This window comes from Mastomys coucha, unplaced genomic scaffold (assembly GCF_008632895.1).
Source record: "Mastomys coucha isolate ucsf_1 unplaced genomic scaffold, UCSF_Mcou_1 pScaffold12, whole genome shotgun sequence".
Classification (NCBI taxonomy): Eukaryota; Metazoa; Chordata; class Mammalia; order Rodentia; family Muridae; genus Mastomys; species Mastomys coucha.
In genome coordinates, this window is record NW_022196894.1 from 43,355,871 (window position 1) to 43,375,527 (window position 19,657).

The 19,657-nt window shown below is 40.9% G+C and overlaps 2 protein-coding genes and 1 pseudogene across 2 annotated transcripts in view; 1 reads left to right on the forward strand and 2 right to left on the reverse strand.

Annotated features, from left to right (window-relative positions):
• LOC116086422 overlaps positions 1–4,553 on the reverse strand; it is a 24,000-nt gene extending 19,447 nt beyond the window's left edge. The window contains exons 1-3 of the mRNA XM_031364699.1: positions 4,490–4,553; positions 1,897–2,235; positions 946–1,245 (exon numbers count right to left, since the gene is read on the reverse strand). Of these exons, the coding sequence (XP_031220559.1) occupies positions 946–1,245; positions 1,897–2,235; positions 4,490–4,553 (703 nt within the window). The remainder of the gene's footprint in view (positions 1–945; positions 1,246–1,896; positions 2,236–4,489) is intronic.
• Positions 4,554–5,887: 1,334 nt separating this feature from the next.
• On the reverse strand, positions 5,888–7,307 carry LOC116086423 (annotated as a pseudogene).
• A 2,620-nt stretch (positions 7,308–9,927) lies between these two features.
• Slc9c1 (solute carrier family 9 member C1) overlaps positions 9,928–19,657 on the forward strand; it is a 68,563-nt gene continuing 58,833 nt past the window's right edge. Inside the window, exons 1-5 of the mRNA XM_031364001.1 lie at positions 9,928–10,044; positions 13,768–14,024; positions 16,003–16,103; positions 17,851–17,979; positions 19,158–19,323. Of these exons, the coding sequence (XP_031219861.1) occupies positions 13,877–14,024; positions 16,003–16,103; positions 17,851–17,979; positions 19,158–19,323 (544 nt within the window). The 5' untranslated portion in view covers positions 9,928–10,044; positions 13,768–13,876. The remainder of the gene's footprint in view (positions 10,045–13,767; positions 14,025–16,002; positions 16,104–17,850; positions 17,980–19,157; positions 19,324–19,657) is intronic.

Consider the following 19,657-nt stretch of genomic DNA (forward strand, 5'->3'; position numbering starts at 1 on the left):
AAAAAAAAAAAGAAAGAAAGAAATTGAAGAAGATATAAAAAGATGAAAAGATAGATCTCCCATTTCATGGCCTGGTAGCAGTATTGTAATATAGTTAAAATGTACATCCTACGAAAAGCAAAACATAGTTTCTATGCAAATTCAATAGAATTCTTCAAAAACCTTAAAAAAAACTGTAAAAAAAAAAACAAAAACAAAAAGCAAATAAAACACAGATACAGTAAGGCAAAGAGTATATTTAATGAACCCTGTTGCAGCATGCAAGGTTAAGATTTAGAGTGTCTGCATTCCTTGATTTGACATTTTAAATAGCATCTTTCTCTACAGCACTAGTTGTATTGGTACTCACTATGTAGACCTGGCTGGCCTTGAGCCCACAGAGATCCTTGTGCTTCTTCCTGTCAAGTGCAGTAATTAAAGTGTGTGCTACTGTGCCTGTCTTCATTGTTTGATTCCTTAGTTGTGTGCATACTTTACATTGATTTACTTTTTCAAAAATAGCTGACTTGTATAAATACTTTTTATAATTGATTTTTAAAATGTAAATCTCTCTTCTCTCCTCTCTCTTTCCTTCATGTGTGTACATGTATGTGTGAGTCTGTGTATGTGTAAATGCATGCTTGCTTGCATACATCTATGTACTATGGAATCCAGAGATAAACCAAAAAAGCTGTCCAACTTGTGGTTCGTTAACACTATTTTATCTTAGAGAACTTAACTGAGTACAGAGGGTCACTGACTATTCTAGGCTGTCTGGCCAGCGAGTGCCCAGGTTTCACCTTTGTTTGCCTGACCAGCACTGGAATTAAAAGCACACATTCACAAGTGGCTTTTCATGTGGGCATCACACGTGGGCTCCATGCTCTCATGGCAAGTGTTTCACGGACTAAACTGTTTTCCTAGCACCAGCTGCCCCCCTTTAACTTCACTGTCACATTCACTTACCTCTTTCATTGACTGGCAGATGGACTATCTTCTCTTCGTTTCTTACGGGGTGAGTCATGGACACAACCAGGTTCTGGAGACCCAGGGACCATGCAGTTTTCAAAGAGATGCTGTAGATTTTAGTGACAGTCACTGTGGCATTGGCATTCTGAGCAAAGTACTCTTGTGGTGGCTGCACCATGACTTGTGAAGGGTAAATGGAGATTCCAGGGGCAGGCTTTCCCACGGCTGAACAGTGAAGTTTATGAAGATCTTCAGAGCCAGGAGCAGACTGGAGTTCCGTTACTAGTTCAGATACAGCTGAGGCAAAGAGAGGGAAACAAAATTACTACAAAAGCGAGTCATACCAAATTCTCTGCTTGAGAGGATGGCATTTCCCCCAATTTCTATATGACGCATAAATGCTGAAAACACATCCCTATCTGATACCTCCTGACAGATGTCACAAAACTTCCAATACCTTTTCCTCTGTCCACTTACTGCTGTTTCAATTTCCATGCGTCTATAAATTATATTATATATATCCCCAGCACTTTACATAATAGCATAATACAGAGCTCATGTTCTTACTAAGACTGTGGTTTTGCTTATTTGAAGACTGGGGAACACTAAGTCCCTTGGTTTTCACCTTCCACTGTTCTTCTCTGGGGTCTCTATCTTTTCTCACATCTTCTCCATTTAGTGACAACACTCTGATACCCTTCTGGGTTTTCACCACTTAATGGAGGCCAGTGCAGCATAGTTTAAAGAAACGAATTGAGGCGGGAGATGGTGGTGCCTGAGTGCACCATGTCCAGTGGCCTCCATTATTTTTCTCCTGATGAAATAACTCGGATTAAGCAGCAGCAGCTTTTCTCCATATAACTTTCTTTCTCTGGACAACATAATTGAAAGCTATAACTCTGTGATGTATAACCCCATAATGGGACCCTTGAGGAAGCGGTTATATACTTAAAATGTTAAGGCAGGTTTGTCCTCCATGACTGCCTTGTGGAAAAGTGTTAAACAGACACTTGTAGCAGGCTTCATCTTCAAATGTTACTCCTTGGATGGTCATGAAAGAGGCGCTGGGTTCCAGAATCTTGCACTGCAGCCTGTTTGCATATGGTGAGAGAATCTTTTCTCCATATTTATGGCTGTAAGTGCCAATATTATGAGGCAAAGAGTCTTGGATTTTCTGCCAGGTGATTTGCAAAACATTTGCCAGACTTGTCAAGTTGCAGAAGATGGTCACGTTTCTTCCCAGGATAGCTGTTTCATAATTCTTGTGATTTATTCTCTGTAGAGATTCTGAAAATGAGGTTGAGCATTAAGGAAAATATAGATGCATACTACCCCAGAGGTCCTAATAGCATTTTTCTTTGCCTTATGATAACCATTTCTTATTGCCTCCTCTACACAGTAGGAAATAGCACACTCTATACTGAGGATGTATAATTACAGGCAAGTTACAAAAAGTTTTCCAAAACTGCAGCGAATCTAAGCTGTACAAAATCATGAGGAACCACTTAACCACATGAGGCGCATTTCTTAGAGAAAACCTGTGTTCATCAGGAAGTTCTGTGCTCATGCTTCACATGGGCTGGTCTGAAGGACTGTGGTCTTCTAGCAATATTTTACTTTCCTGCACCTCAGCATTTTCATCTCCTTAACTAACACTACCTGACTCACAGTGGTGAATTAAATGAGAACACAAGGTCATCTGAAAGTTAAAACCACTACAAAATCATAAGTAGTTCGTTCCTTGCCTTCAGGGAAGGATGAAATACATAAGAAAACCCAAATTAGCAAAAAGAAGGAGAAAGAGGAAGAGGTGGGGCAGGAGGAAGAGGAGAAAAGTAAGGAAGGAGGAAAGAGAGAGAGAGAGAGAAAGGGAGAAAGGAAAGAAAGGGAGGAAGAAAGAAATCAAGCTGTCCATCATTGATTCCAGAACAGTTTCTATCCTGCAGAGCTCCTCATCAGCATTTGTTCCCAAGTTTTCTTTCTCTTTATAGTCAGAGCTATACCATGACAGAGATCTTTTTCATTATGCATTTTATTTACTAACATTCTTTACCAGTGCTAAGGGTTGAACTCGGGGCTGCCCTCATGCTAATAAAAAGCTTTATCATTAAACCGCAGGCCCTCTTTTTTTCTTTTTGATAATTGTTTATTTTATTTATTTACATTTCAAATGTTATCCCCCTTCCTGGTTTCCCCTCTGCAAACCTCCTATTGCCTCCCCCCTGCTTCTATGAGGGTGTTCTCCCACCTACCTACCCACTCCTGCCTCACCTCCCTAGCATTCCCCTATTCTGGGGCATCAAGCCTCCACAGAACCAAGGGCCTCCCCTCCCATTGATGCCAGATGAGGCCATTCTCTGCTACATATGCAGCTAGAGCCATGTGTCCCTCCATGTGTATGTACTCTTTGGTTGGTAGTTTGTCCCTGGGAGCTCTGAGGGGTCTGGTTGGTTGATATTGTTGTTCTTCCTATGGGGTTACAAACCCATTTAGCTCCCTTCAGTCCTTCCCTAGTTCCTCCATTAGGGTCCCCATGCTCAGTCCACTGGTTGGCTGTAAGCATCTGCATCTATATTGGTCAGGTTCTTGCAGAGCCTCTCAGGAGACAGCTGCTATACCAGGCTCCTGTCAGCAAGCATTTCTTAGCATCAACCCCTCTTTTGAGTTGACCATCTTTTTTGCTTCGTCTCCTTAAATATTTTTTTTAAAGATTATGCTCTAGGTTTTTAATTATGCTTGTTGTGGGGATATGTGGCCCCGAGTTCAGGTATCAACAGAAGATAAGGGGTCTTTGCAGCTCCTGGAGCTAGATTGGCAGGTGCTTGTGAGCCTGGTGATGTGGGTGCTTCCAATAGAAACAAGGTCCTCCAAAAGAGTATTATTTGCTCTTGACTCTTACCCACTGAGCCACCTCTATGGATCATTAACTCCAATTCTTAAAGGCTCATTATAGATGTATTTAATCACCGTAACATGAAGAAAACTGATAGTTTTAATACCCTTTATTCAGTCACTCAGTATGAGCAGAAAATAATAGGAAGATATTACATAAGCTCTTAAATTAGGTCATCTTGCAATGATAGACAAATCCATAGAGCAGAATATTTATATAAGAAAAACATGTTCGTGAACATGAAGAGTCTTGAGACAAGTCGGTCTAAATTTAAAATATATGTATGCTGCTCAACTGTGAACACGACCGTAATTCCAAGAAACAGACACATGTTGTAAAGAGATCCTCTGTGTCTGCTACCTCAACAGTTACATAGAACAGACATATTTACATGAAACTGTCTAGTTTCAGCAAGGTATGCACACCACAGATGCTGTATGCCCACCTTCATTCACACCCTTCCCCCACTTTGTATAGTCATTGTTTCAAATATGATCACACTGCATGATTTGCTAGCTGTGAGTGTATCTATGTTTTGCACACAGAGCCAAACACACGTCCCTCTTGTGTAATAGTAAATGGCCTGCAAGGTAGTAGTTATTTGCCACTGACTTCCAGCTAAACATCTGTAAAAGAAAATAGAGTTACCTGATTCTTGTGACCAGCGAGGAAGCATTAAGACATGGAGAATGCAAAGGAGTGAAAAGTCCATTGAGTCTGTGCATGGAGGTCTTCACTAACAGTCACAGTATCTTGTTTCCTGGCTGAACTTCCAAAGGTGACTGTAATTTCCGCCCACATTTTTCCCGCCAGAAATAAACAACCAGAGAGGGCACCAAGGGGTGAATAGAAAGAGAAGTTAATCTCAAGGCAGATTCTTATAATAACCCCTCCCTTGGCCAATACCCCCACCCCCTCTATGGTTCTTGGGACATAGCACCTGAGCAGGCACCTCAGTCTCAGTAGAATGTGGCTGGCACCAAGGCATGTCTGCCCTGCCCAGGAGGGGAGACAGACCATGGATCACCTTTCCAGGAAATTCATTCCCTTTCCAGGTTATTCATTACCACAAATCTGTTCTCAGCACCTGTCTGTGCTTAATGGAGTGCTTTTTTTGTAAAGAATGGCATTAAAACTGAATAACTAAAGAAGTGCTTTGCTGGAAGATGGATGCCACATTCTTTCTATCCACATAGAATCAAAATAAGCCAGCCTCAGAAAGACAGATAGCAAGTTTTCTTCTGTTTGTGTACCTTAGATTTAGTATAGACGTGTAAACCATATGTATGCATCTCTATACATAACCAGAAAGCAGGAGTCAGTGGACAGGAAAGAGCGTAGTGAGAAGTCAAAGGGAGAAAGGAAAAAGTGACAGAAAGGAGAGGTTATGGGAGGTGAATATGGTCAGGTTGCATGATCCACTCAAAAGGAATTGTCTTTATAAGACCCATGCAATGTCATCTGCCACAATCAATAATCTTTCTACAAACATAAATACTCTTATTCCATTTAATAATCTAATTCTATCTTTTTCATATAAATACAACTCAGGATTTATTAAAAAAAAAATCAGAGTTCCCCTGCTGTGCCCTCCTAACACTAGAGAAATAAACAACCAGAAAGAGCACCATGGGGTGAATGGAAAGAGAAGTTAATCTCAAGGCAGATTCTTATAACAACCCCTCCCTTGGCTAATACCTCCACCCCCTCTATGGTTCTTGGGACATAGCACCTGAGCAGGCACCTCAGTCTTGTTAGAATGTGGCTGGCACCAAGGCATGTCTGCCCTGCCCAAGAGGGGAGACAGACCATGGATCACCTTTTCATCCCTTGATAACTCCAAGACCTCCTCCCCCCAGGGTCTAGGACTGAAGCACCAATTGGAGGCACCTGAGGGATAGGGACGGTGGTGGTGATGGTAGGGAGAGTGGGCTAACAACCTAGGCAAAAGAAGCTGAAAGGAGATCCGGCTCCTAATCCAGTTTCAGCCAGTGCCAGAGATCCGGTCCCACCTCCCTTCCCACTTGAAGCCAAAAGGCTCTACTCTCAGCTGAGGATCTTCTGGGGCACTTTGACAGAGGCACGAATGAAAACTGCATCATCCTGCACATAATTTCGCTTTTGGATGTCCTGGTGGGAAATGAATATGGGGTAGCCAAAGCCCAGAGAACTCTCATCCAAGGAGCCTTGTCAAGTCCCAGGCTTCTGGAATTTCTTCTAGTTTAGATCAAGGTGGAAGGTCTCAGTGACATGCTGCGGCTTAGCCAAACCTGGGTCACTCTGGTCCAACAGGGAGAAGGTGATCCCAGAGGGCAAAGTGCCACTCAAGGAGATTGTCAAAAGTGCCTGGCAACACATGAATGTAGATGGAGAGGTGTGTGCCCTCACCACTGCCATTGCCATTAAGGAATGAAGACACCTGCAGCGTGTAAGTGAGTGTACTTATGTGTATAGAAGGCTGGGCTGAAGCATTCCAGGTTAGGCTTGGCCTTGGCATCTTGTGGACAATGCCCATAACTGCTGATCTTCCAGATGAGCACTCTATCACTGCCTATGGATAGCTCTTCCAGCTCTCTCTGCAGTTCCCACAGCTCTTGCAGCTGCGGGCTTACCAGGGCACACATCATAGCCAGATGTGGCTTTACACTCTCCTCCACGTGACGTCCCATAGCCAGCTTAGGGCACCTGTGCTTGCAGCCATACTCTGAAAGGGCAGAACACAAAAGCAATGCTGCAACTATCTTTCAGATGGGTGGGCAGATCCTCCCGAGCCACAGTGCCCACTCCACATTGATTGGGACAGGAAACAGGCAGGTGTGGGCATTGGTACTGGTGGCTTTGGATGGTGTCATAAACAAATTCCTTGGTACAGTAGGCACAAGCTGGGCACACTTGGGGCATTCAGAAGTGGCATGCTGGGCTAACAGTCGCCTCATCATGCGGCCTCCACATTTGTTCTCACAGTACACACTCTCTTGGGGGCACACACCCTCGTGACTCTCATAGACCTCCCCACCGAAGTCACAGCCACAAAAATTCACACTTGAGGCTTCACTTAGAGCAGTCCTGCTGCAGGTGGGCAGACAGCTCACACTGGCTTAGCTTGGCCAGGCAGCAATTCAGGCAGGGGACTACACTGAAGCTCCAAGTGTTCAAGTGGCCCTGTAGATGACGAAGTGGCCCACTCCAGCGGCAGCCTTCCTCACTGTGTATACACTGCAGGGTGTAGACAAGCCTAATACCTGGAAATTCAGCTCCAGGTCTGGGTAGATCTTGGCATAGTCCAGAGGAAGCTGGTCCTCCAGGCATTTGATGGCTCCTTCACTGAGGAACTCCTACAAACCAGTGTCACAGAAGCGGTGCCGCAAGCAGACATCTGCACAGGCTCGCCCATGGGTTTCCCACACAGTGGGAACAGCAAGCACCGCTTGGGCTTCTCTAGGAACTTATACTCGAAGCCGGGCATGACCGGCTGGTAGCAGGTACCAACGAGCAGCAGCCTCTGTGCCTCGCTCGGGCCGCATTTTCCTCTAATCTATCTTTAATATAAGAAAAGTATTTAATCCTTATCTTTCCATGTAAATGCTTAGTCAAGATACTCTTAACTTTCATTCCATTAAAACTTCATAAGTAGTTTATCAGTTTTAAAAATCCTTTCATGATTTCTTTGACCACTTATGAAAATGGATTTACACAGTTTTACTTGTGGAGATAATTCCCTTCAATGATGCCTGTCATATGGAGCTGTCAGGCTGTATAAGGCTAGGAATGCTTCTCACACAGTCAAGAAGACAATGTAAAGGGGCCTCCTCTGCATTTACTCCTGCACTTCCTAGTCCCTTGTTTCTCTGTTCATTCCTTCTCCCAGGCACCCCAAAATATTGTTGTGTGAGTCAGAACATAAAGTGTTTTCCTACATGCCAAACAAATGACCTAGAATTTGAAAGCATTACAAAATTTTCCTGAAATATTTTATTAGAATACTGTGATGGATATTTTGAATCTCTACTAGCCTAAGTTAGAATATATATACATATATATATATATATATACATATATGTATATATATATATATAGCCTAAGTTAGAATATATATATACATATATATATATATTATATAGCCTGTTAGAATATATACTATATATATATATACTATAGGTTCTGTTCCTCAAGAGAACACTGACAAAACCAAGCAAGAATATATAAATATTGTGTTTCTGCTCAGACAGAAGGACATCCTGGGTTTCAGAAGCCCAGGAACCATACAGCTCTGAAAGGAGAAGGCATCCTGAGATGCAGGGTCTCAGGAACCACACAGCTCTGAGAGGAAGTCTCCTCTGCCAAGGCATTGCCCCTCCCAGGGGAGGGGATCCCCAGCTGAGCTGAGGAGTTCAGGGGCCTCAAGCCCTGCTTCATTTCATAGCTCCTTCCCTTCTTCTCTTGGTTGCTTCTTGCTTCTCCTGATGAGAGAATCCTACCTGGGAGTAAATCTCGTGAAAGATTTATTGGAAGGTCCACTGTGTTTAGGGATGAATCCAAGGATGGCTGCCCCCTGATCCTGAAGCAGACAGCAGGGAATTGAACAGGGCTTATATACAATTTGTTAGGGGCAGAGCTTTTCAGAGCAGAGATTCCTTATAGTGAGGATTGGTGGCATTCTAAGCCCTGAGCTTGGGAAGCTCAGAGATTGGTGGCTTTTTTTTCACCCCATTTTCCCCTGCATCAGTCCTGTGGGTTAAGGTGGAAAGTCCTTCTGGCAGCAGGTTTTGGCTAAGGCTCTATTTCTCTGGAGCTACTCAGGAAGGCTGGAAGGGAGGTATTGTAGCTAGGCTTGGTGCAGTATGTTGATGCTAATTCCACTTTCCTGAGAGGGGCTGCGAACAAGGAGTGTGTCATACTCAAGTGATTTCTTGTGAAGCAATCCCCTAATGAATATAGGAGCCAGTCACTGGGAGAGTAGGTGGGACTCCTGGGTTGGATGGGGAGGAAGAGAGGAAGCAGGAGAGAGGTTCTTTTGGATGGAGATAGCATGAGGACAAGATGTAATTACAAGTGTCTCCCGGTTTCAGTGGCAGATCCATCAGGATTTGCCATCAGAGGATTTAGATTTAATAAGGCTTACAAGATTAGGATTTCAGTTGTTGAGCCCAGAGATTGAGTTACCATTGGTTCTGAACTGAGTCTGTGTGGTGTTTTCTGGAAGTTGACTTTTCCAACTGTTACTAGGTCTCTGAAGGTCCTCTGTTGGAGGATCCTGTGACAACTGCAGAAGACTGCCATTTTTGACAGCTCCTGCTGAGGCATCTTACCACCTAGGGTGGGAAGGACGGGTTGGAAGCTGCTTTGAAGTATTTTACAGCACACCACTTAGGGACTACACCCTATGTGTCTTTTTTTTTAAAGATTTATTTTATTTATTTTATGTGTATGAGTACACTGTAGCTGTACAGACGGCCATGAGCCATCATGTGTGTGGCTGCTGGGAACTGAACTCAGGACCTCTGCCAGCCCTGCTCGCTCTGGCATAATTCACTGCAGCTGTCTTCAAATACACCAGGAGAGGGCGTCAGATCCCATTACTGGTGGTTGTGAGCCACCATGTGGTTGCTGGGATCTGAACTCAGGACCTTCAGAAGAGCAGTCAGTGCTCTTAGCCGCTGAGCTATCTCGCCAGTCCACCCTATGCGTCTTGATTGCATTCTTCTGTTCCCAGAACCAAGTCCTCAACCCAAGGCTTCAAATGCAGCAACCATAAATTCTGTATTCAAAATATCTATAACCTCACCCTATCCAGAAGACTTCCTCTTACTTGAATCCAGAGAAAACGCTGTCCATGAGTTCATGGCCAGAAACTCACTATACCACAGCTTCAATCACATAATATATTTACTGTATTGCATTTGCTGTACTTACATTTAATGCAAATAATACTGGGGAATTCTTTTCTCGATCCTTTATTATTTTTCTAAATAAGCACAGCTTTAAATTTTTCAATGCCTTTAATATACAGAAAATGGATGCTGTTTCTATGAGCCAATCAAATCAAGAGTTATGAACCTCCAGCCAGTAGGCACATAGCAGGGGCGGGGCTTGGAACAAGTAACTGTCAGTGAGGTTGCAGTTGGTTTTGGACAGTTCTGGAGTGAGAGGAAGTTCCTGGCCTCCACTTCTCACATTCTCCAGGACACTCCTGTGCCCCGATGGTGAGCCCTCCTGTTGTTTCTCTTTCTGGAAGCTGACCTTTCCAACCCGTACTTGGTCTCTGAACTTCCTCTGTTGGAGGATCAAAGGAAGCCATAGCATTTAGCCTTAGAGTTGACTCCTCCATCTAGACCCTTGTGCCTTTCTCATTACAACCAAAGACCCGCCCTAAGATCAATTACCTTGTGGTGGATTACTGCCTCACCCCTCCACCATTAAACTTTTTATATCAGTTCTTGAGGAACTACTCACCACTTCGTGGACAATGACTTTCCATTGATGAGGTACCAAGTAGTCATGCCCTAAAAGAAAGTGGGGTGGGTGATTGTAAGCCTGGGCTCTTAATTATGAGTTACAGCACTACTGAGTAGAACTCACTCCCTATTCAGTTCAGTAGGAAGGCCATTAAATGTCTCAGAGTTCACTAAGCAGACACTGAGAACCTCAGTTGTATTCAACCCAGTTGTGAAATTGTGAGGCTTGTACTTCATAGCTTGTTCATATAAGTAAGGATCCCATTGAACACTGTTTGAGATAGTTCCATCTCTGCATTCCTACAAGATGGTAATGGAAAAAAATTCAGGGGCAAAGTGAATGAATGCAATTTTCATGCTATGAGAAAGGAAATCTCTGAGCTTTGGTTGGCTGACCACTAAGGGTAACCAACATGCCATTTTTGAGAAGGCAGACATTAATATCTCCAGTCAAACAAAACCAAAACATTTCATTGGTGAAATAGTGTCTGAAACTATACAGGGAAATCATTATTTTTCTCATAATGAGACTTGAACTCATAAATTCATTTTAACATATAAAGCTAGTTTATTCTGAAGAATTTTTGATGGCACTTTAAATCTGGTTGTTCTTCCTGTAGCTTTTGTACACATAACTTTAAAATATTAAAGAATAGCAATATTAGCATTTACAAGCTAATTTAAGATGAAACATTTTATTGGGAAAAGGCTATTTGATATATGTTAAGTCAACATTGCAAAGTTTGCAGCCTAAGTATTTACCACACCATAAACACATTAAAAAATTGTGTTGAACCTAATCTGGGATATCTCTAAATTTTAGCAATAATCTAAACTTCAGATAATTATTTACTGGAGCTGGTTTATTAGAATTAAATGCTTTAAAATGATTTAAGAAATGAGAAAAGTGTTTATGGGACTATGTGTTCCAATCTGCAGTTCAGAAACAGAGACCCCTCTTCTGTATTAAATTCTGAAAACAGGCAGGGAGGGTCAAAACGGAACTTATATAGTTGCCAAGTCCCAGGATGTACTCTGGACCAATGACATTCACCTCTGATGGAACGTGTATGGTTCCCAAGCCCCAGGATGCACTTGTATAGTTCCCAAGCCCTAGGATGCGCTCTGCATCAGTGGCATTCACCTCTGCAGGTAATAACCAGGCATCAGGATATTTTTTTTTTTTCTTTTTAGCTTTCCAAGTGATTCATGTTGCTGCTGATATAGAGTGTCTTACTCAAAAGACATAGCTGAATGCTTCTGCTTTACTTCCAGATCAGTCTCCAGCTCTTGTTTTGTTTTGTCTTTTTTATTTTTGAGGTTGGCTCTTACATAACCCAGTCTGTCTTTGAATTTGTTATGTGGCCAGTGATGATCTTGAACTTCTTATTCTCCTGCCTCAGCCTCCACCTCCTGAGTGCTGGGATTACAGGCATGTGTCATCTTGGTTTGTTTAAACTATGCTGAGGATTGATCCTGAGGCTTTGTGCACATGAAGCAAAACTTATAGCCCTATCTCAAGCTCTTGAATTGCTAATACATTGAAAAATATATTCTTTGGTGAGAATTCTCTTTTTCTCTCTCTCTCTCTGTCTCTCTGTCTCTCTCTCTGTCTCTCTCTGTCTCTCTCTCTGTCTCTCTCTCTGTCTCTCTCTCTCTCCACACCTTAACTCTAGAATCTGGCATGATCCTTACAGTTAGGGTTCAATGTTTTGGTAGCCTGACTGATGTGCTCTTAGCTGGGGCAAGTTGTTCTAAGGACACAATTAGTCCCACAGAGCATCAAGTTGACACATGAAATAGCCAGGTGTGATGTCACATAACTTTCATTCCAGATCTTGGGAGGCAGAGGCAGGCAGATATCTATAAGTTTGAGGCCAGCTAGATGTATACAGTGAGACCCTGTCTCAAAAAATTAGTTAACTAATAAAACAACTGATTGAGACAGATACAAGATACTTGTGTGAGCCCTGTGACTCCATACATCTCCACTTTGACTTAACAGCAAGATCTTTGTAAATGACATCACAGTGTTGTTTACTCAGACATACTCTCACTATAGGTAAGGTTTATTGAGATACCAAATAACTCTATTGTCCCTGACTCACCCAAATTATAGGAAATCCTCATCCCACAGACATTTCCCAAAATCTCTCAAAGTGCAAACCTTATAAGGAGTTCTCTGTAACATCATTTTACCAAAGCACACCATGGTTCTAAATGGTAAGTCATGACCCTAATTGCTACAAATAGTAAAACCTACTAACTACATGTGCATTTATGATTGTAGGCATCTTTGTCATGAACCTAATAAAAATCATGGCTAAGCTTTGAGACTGAAAAACTGAGCAACAATTTCCTTTGATCAGGGAGAGTTTCAGCGATTGTTAAATAGCTATATATTAAAATCATCCAGGACATCTAGATGATCTCTAGGCATATTACTCAATATCAGCATAGCTCTCCAGGGGATAATAAACTAAGGGAGCTGAGTGACATGGGCTAGGAAATTAAACACAGTTGAAGACAAATCAATGGAGTTGGAGAAAACAGGCTTTCGAACTACATAGAGAAGTTAGACATACCTCTGTGTCCAGGCAGCCTGAGCATGGAGCTTGTGCTCATGTGATCCAGTCACTGTAAACATTGTGAACAAGTCTTATGGATGCTAATGATACAGGATGATACAGGATGCAGCATCCTTATAAGAGAATGACCTCATCAGTTTAAAGATAGCATAGAAAATCCCCTGGGTGAGACTCATGGGGGTGATTTTACTGTTCTGTTTACACATTTAATTCAAAGTTAAACATAAGAACATATTTACTTAGTTTTCAAAACATTGCTTGTAACCAGAAAAGTACACACACACACACTCACCCACACACACAGACACACACACATACACACACACACAAATATATTTATATTTGAAGTCAACCTGAGCATGAGGAGTCCTTGACTAACCCACAAGATAAGAATTCTTGAAGGGAAATAAAAACCTTGGGAAGAGATAAGTTCTCTGGATATGACTATTGTTCATTGTTCTAAACTCTTATCAGAATCATAGCTTAATGGTGCCCCACATGGGGTAAAAGAAAGTCCTGGTTGCTATTAGTGGGGCCTGTTAATTGTAGTCTGGTTAAAATTAACATGAAAGTCAAAAGGTTCTTTCGCTTTCTCAGACAGCTGGATAACCTGCTTGTGGTCTCAATGGAGGAAGAAGGGTTCTGTGAAGGATTCTTTTGCGTAGTTGAACAGGTTCAAAATGGGGCAATGGCTGGGTAGCGTTCAGGACTGAGAATGGATACAGAGTATCTCTGGCTAGCTCCTATCATCTGGAATTATGCAATTTACATTTCATTCCGGTAGGAAGTGTCAAAGAAAGGAGTTACATTCCTAATGTTTATGGGCCATGAATGAAGAGTTGAGATACTTAAAGGAGAAATATGTGATTTTCTTCTCTTTTAGAAAAGCATTTGGAGATACGAAGAGGAAAAGGCCTCTTCCCCTTGATCCCCTGGGAGTTTTTCAGAGACACACAGTGTTTGTGGCAGACTGACTATAATTAAACATAGAAATGGAAGAAATTTCTGAAAATTTAACTGCATCCCACAGTATCAAACTGACTAATCAATGGCTGGAACTTCTCAAAAGTGTGTTTCTGAGCACTCCCCAGGACCTCCCTGAAATCATCCTGATACTATCTTTGATCTGTACGATTGGAGGTAAGCTAAGACCCATCCCTTCTCAGTCTAGTCTATAGACACATCTTGTAAGTGATATATAGAACTAAAGAAAGTAACAATGGTAGGAAATTAGAACTTTATACCTAGTTTCATACATTTAATATAATACATTCAGCGGAAAGAATTAAACAGTGTCTATCTCTGGGAAGAGATGTGTCATATCTGTCTTCAGGGTCCTTCACCTCTCTCAGGTTAAAACACTTACAGCACAATTACTATTAGGTAAGACTCAGCTTTCAGTAACTAGAGCAAATGAAGGAGATAGAAATATCAAAGTTCTGAACAGAAACTTCCAGAAATACTACCTAAATGATAAACCTACACTTATCTTTTATAAGTGGAGAAGGAGGAAGAGGAGGAGAAGGAAGAAGAGGAGGAGAAGAAGAAAAGGGAAATTTATTTATTTATTTATTTATTTATTTATTTTTTACTTTCTTCAACCTGGTTAGAAATTATACTACAGGAAGCAGGAAAAAGTAAATGGAAGAAAATGTACTGATACTTAACAGAGGATCAGGTGGTACCTTTTCACAGAGATGGTGGACAAAGCCAGGGAAGTTACAAGTTGCTGTGGTTCTCTTGTTTCTGTTGGGCAAATTATAGCCAGGCTCTCATTCCATTGTTCCTAAGATAGGAGTTTTCATTGGAGTTTATTTTTTTTAATTTATTTTTATTAGATATTTTCTTTATTTACATGTCATACGATCTTCTGGGCTAATAACCACTTATCAGAGAATGCATACCATGTGTGTTCTTTTGTGATTAGGTTACCTCATTCAGGATGATATTCTCCAGATCCATCCACTTCCCTAAGAATTTCATAAATTCATTGTTTTTAATAGCTGAGTAGTACTCCATTGTGTAGATGTACCACAATTTCTGTATCCATTCTTCTGTTGAGGGACATCTGGGTTGTTTCCAGTTTCTGGCTATTATAAATAAGGCTGCTATGAACATGGTGGAGGATGTGTCCTTATTACATGTTGGAGCATCTTCTTGGTATATGCCCAGGAGTGGTATAACTGGTTCCTCTGGTAGTACTATGTCCAACAAATTGAGAAAAGATCTTTACCAATCCTATATCTGATAGAGGGCTAATATCCAATATATATAAAGAACTCAAGAAGTTAGACTCCAGAAAACCAAATAACCCTAATAAAAAATGGGGTACAGAGCTAAACAAAGAATACCAAATGGCTGAGAAGCACCTAAAGAAATGTTCAACATCCTTAGTCATCAGGGAAATGCAAATCAAAACAGCCCTGAGATTCCACCTCACACCAGTCAGAATGGCGCTAGGATAAAAAACTCAGGTGACAGTAGGTACTGGCGAGGTTGTGGAGAAAGAGGAACACTCCTTCATTGCTGGTGGGATTGCAAGCTGGTACAAGCACTCTGGAAATCAGTTTGGCGGTTCCTCTGAAAATTGGACATCGTTGGAATTTATTATCTTTTACTGGACAGCCAATATAATTTAATTTACAACCATGATAGTGGTTATAAAAATTATTGCAAATACGAGGCAAGAACCAATGATTTCTAATAATATTTAACTAAAGTCTCTAGCAGGGAAAGGGGGCATGGAATAGGGTTTTTTCCCTGGAGGGGAAACCAGGAAAGGGGATAAAACTTGAAATGTAAATAAAGAAAGTATTTAATGAAACATAGTTTGAAAAGATAAAAAGCAAAAAAAAGAAAGAAATGCAATCCATCATAAAAGTTATAGAGCAGGAATCCAATCAGCTAATGTTGATGTTGGTTTTGTGTCTTTAAGCATGAATGAAGGTCTTGACTACATGTAAACGGGAATTAGTAGTAGATACTATTCTACTACCTTGATATTTAGAAGTTGCATAACATATAGTAATAAAAGTCAGTAAATATGATGTTACCTTGTCTAGCAGCAATGAGTATAGATTTTACATTTTCTTATCAGTAACAAGTATACTTTTTGCAGCATTTTTGAACATGCACCTGAAAGATTTTCCAATTCCTCTTCCTGTGATACTATTTTTAATTGGATGTTGTTTTGAAATTCTGAGTTTTGCATCTACCCAGGTATGTATAATAAATAAATATCAACATTATATCTAAGAGATTCACAAATACAAAGAAGGCTAAAGAATTTTTTTGGGAAAAAAACCTGATCTTCCACTTAAACAAGCAAAGGATGCCTGTAATAATAATAATAATAATAATAATAATAATAATAATAATAATAATAATCACACTGAAAGAACAGAGCCCACAGTCTGAAGTCACAAAGGTTGTTGGAAGTGAGTATGTGTACAACTACTAAGAATAAATCAGAATTCCTAGACAAGAACTTGGCCAGGAAGGTAGCATGGAGTTTCTATCATAGGATTCTGGCAGTAAGATAATTCAGAATGATAATCAAATAATTCTGATAGTGATCCAATACTGTTGCCTCATTAAAAAAATGTTTTATACATTGCTTATCCCTAAAAGGAGCATAAGATAAGCTATATAAAGAAATATAAATTGAGCTATTCCATGAAATGGAAATGACAAAGACAAATGATATTTAGTCAAGAAAGTGACAACCTTAGGAACAGTGGGATCATGTCGGCAGAGGAGAATACTTACTATAGGGAATGTAGACTGTATTCTCAATGCATTACACAGTGCTCTCATCCAGAAATTCGGGGTAAAGCTTTTTTGTAAGAGGACTCAGTGTGAATGGTCTACATTGTGCAGGCTCTGTGATCTCGGTTTCTGCTATAAAAGGTCTTCTCCATACATGAATAAAAGGCACAGCTGCCTCACACTCTATATATGAAATGAACAGTGAGTCAGATTTAGCCCAAGGGCTGTATGTATTTAGCCCATGACCACTTCAGGCAGTCAGTTCAGCGAGGGTGAGAGCTGCTTTAAAAATGATGAACTTTTCAGATATAGCCAGTAATGTCAAAAGAGTCTGTCTGTTTGTGCAAGGACAAAAACTGAACAGTTCACTTACCTAATCCCAAGTTTGACACAAATACAACTTTAGGTCCTTCCAAAATCTTCACCAAGGGGAGATACCTTGTGTCAAGAACTGTGGCCTAAGATAGCACTCTGCAAGCTAATAAGCCAGCCTGCCATAGTTTCAGTTTCTGAGAAAAAACACAGAACTGGGCCAGAGAAAAAAGACTTTCAGAAGAGCAGCAATTATGGGAATGTGAACTTTATCCTGGGCCTGCTCTCAAAATCTTGATAGCATAGGCTAAAGCCAAGAAGGCCAGCTGAAATAAGCACATGTGGTTAAACCATAGAAGAGACATGAACCAGATGAATGTTCCTAATAGAACCTGCTGGTGTCGACTAACATCAGGAAAGATGCCCCCAGCTATTTCACTGCTCACATGAACTTCTTCATCTCTGCACCAGCTAGTCTTCTCATTCTTTCAGAAATATTGATTAAATATGGGTTTTTCGTAGCTCCTGGGACGTCATAGCATCATTTATTCATTTGTAGATTCTTATGTGTAAGAACCCACTTATTTAAAATACTTTCTATCTCTTTTGTTCCTGCAAATCCGCTATATGATCCTTACTCCCTGTGTCACTGTGTTTCCTTTATTCTCTCTCTGAGAAGGGCTCAGGGGTGTATCAACTTGTTATGTGTTTCCATCTGCTAATCAGATGGAAAGTTGTCTATAACCCAACAGAGTAAGTCTTCAACCACATACTATGTTGTATCTTTCTGAAACCTTCTTTCTCTGTTGCTAGAGAAGGGTCTCTGGCATGTGATATATGCTTACTAAGGGTGAATATGTGTGAATAATCAATTTTATATTACTAGATCCAGATATATGCAGATGCCATACAGTGGATGGATCCAGACATGTTTTTTGGTATATTTACACCAGTAATTATCTTTAATGTTGCATTTGACATGGATATATACATGCTTCAAAAGCTATTTTGGCAGGTAATGGTTCTGCTTCCATATTACTCTCTATTTACTAACCATGTTAATTATTTTCAGTTTATAATTTTTTATCCAAAAATAGAAAATAAAGAGGATGAGAAGAATATAGTATATCAGAGTGGTGAATCTAGAAGGAAAAAAAATGAATTGTCTTAGGGTTTTACTGCTGTGCACAGTCACCATGACCAAGGCAACTCTTATAAGGACAACATTTAAGTGGGTTACAGGGTTCAGAGGTTCAGTTCATTATCATCAAGGTGGGAGCATGGCAGCATCCAGGCAGGCATGGATGAAGATTCTACATCTTCATTTGAAGGCAGTTAGCCAAATACTGACTTCCAGGCTGTTAGAATGAGGGTCTTAAGCCCACACCCACAGTGACACACCTACTGCAACAGAACCATACCTACTCCAACAGTGCTACATCTACTCCAACAAGGCTACACTTCCTAATGGTGTCTCAACCCTAGCTAAACATACAGAAACCATCACACATATATTGGCAGTGTTCTAGCATATTGGAAACTCAGGGAAACTTTGGAGAAAAGAAACAATTCTGATTATTTTACTGGCAAAATTTGATACCAACTATCAATTTAGCTCTGGAAATCTGTAAGAACATGACGGTGAAGTGTATTGTCTCAAGGAAGAAGGAATTTGATGAGCAATGTCTGGTTTTAAATCCCTACCATCTAAAGCTACAAGAGCTGGGAACAGTGAAAGCTTAGAGGGAGACTCACAGAAGCAAGAGTAATCCAAAACCCAGTGGCATCTGAATGCCAAGAGGGCTCTGTTAATGAAAGCCATTGAGATAAAACTCACTTGGTCACAAGCTGTGCATATACATCTTCCAAAGCTATCAAAGATAGTTCTGTAAATAGGAGGCTGTGGCCCAAACACCCTCAGAAGCAATGCATTTTAACTTAAAACGAGGCACATGGAGTTCAGACAATTGACCAGGAGGCACAGGGTATCGGGGAACAGTAGCTACAGAGAGCTATGGTGTATGTTCGTCCAGAAGACCTATGCTCAGCCCCTTCCTGCTTAGGTGAGAAGTGGGGGGTGTTGCTCTAGCAAAATGAATTAACAAACTGCTAGCCAGTTTTCTGTCTGGTCTGCTGCTTTTCAAAACAGAATGCAAAAAGATCTGATCTCTCTGCCATCAAATGTCTTTGCAGATACTATTAATTACAATTCCTGGATTTATGATTAATTACACCTTAATACTTTGGTATCTGCAGTCAGTGAATAAATTATCTTTGAAGACCATCCCCTGGTTACTATTTTCAGCTGTTCTTATAAGTTCAGATCCTATGCTTACTTCAACCTCCATAAGAGACCTTGGTGAGTACCCCCTTTCTCTTCTCTTTTCCTTTCCTATCCTAAGGACATATTTTCTAGCTAACTCATCTTCATATTAAGATCCTTTACCAGAGATGGATTTCACCACATGCAGTGGTGTGGTAAGGGGCTGGAAGATATGGAGGACTGGTACACATTCTGCAAGTGAGGCTTAGGAGAGAAGGAAAGACCACGGGGAAGCTTATCTTGCATCTAAAGAAAGCAAATTTCTCATCATGGACTAGAGTCAGACAAGTGTCTCCCTTTCCCTGACAGGACATTTTGGACCAGCACGTTAATATGTACATGTGTTGTCAGTTTTCTTTTGCTCAATATT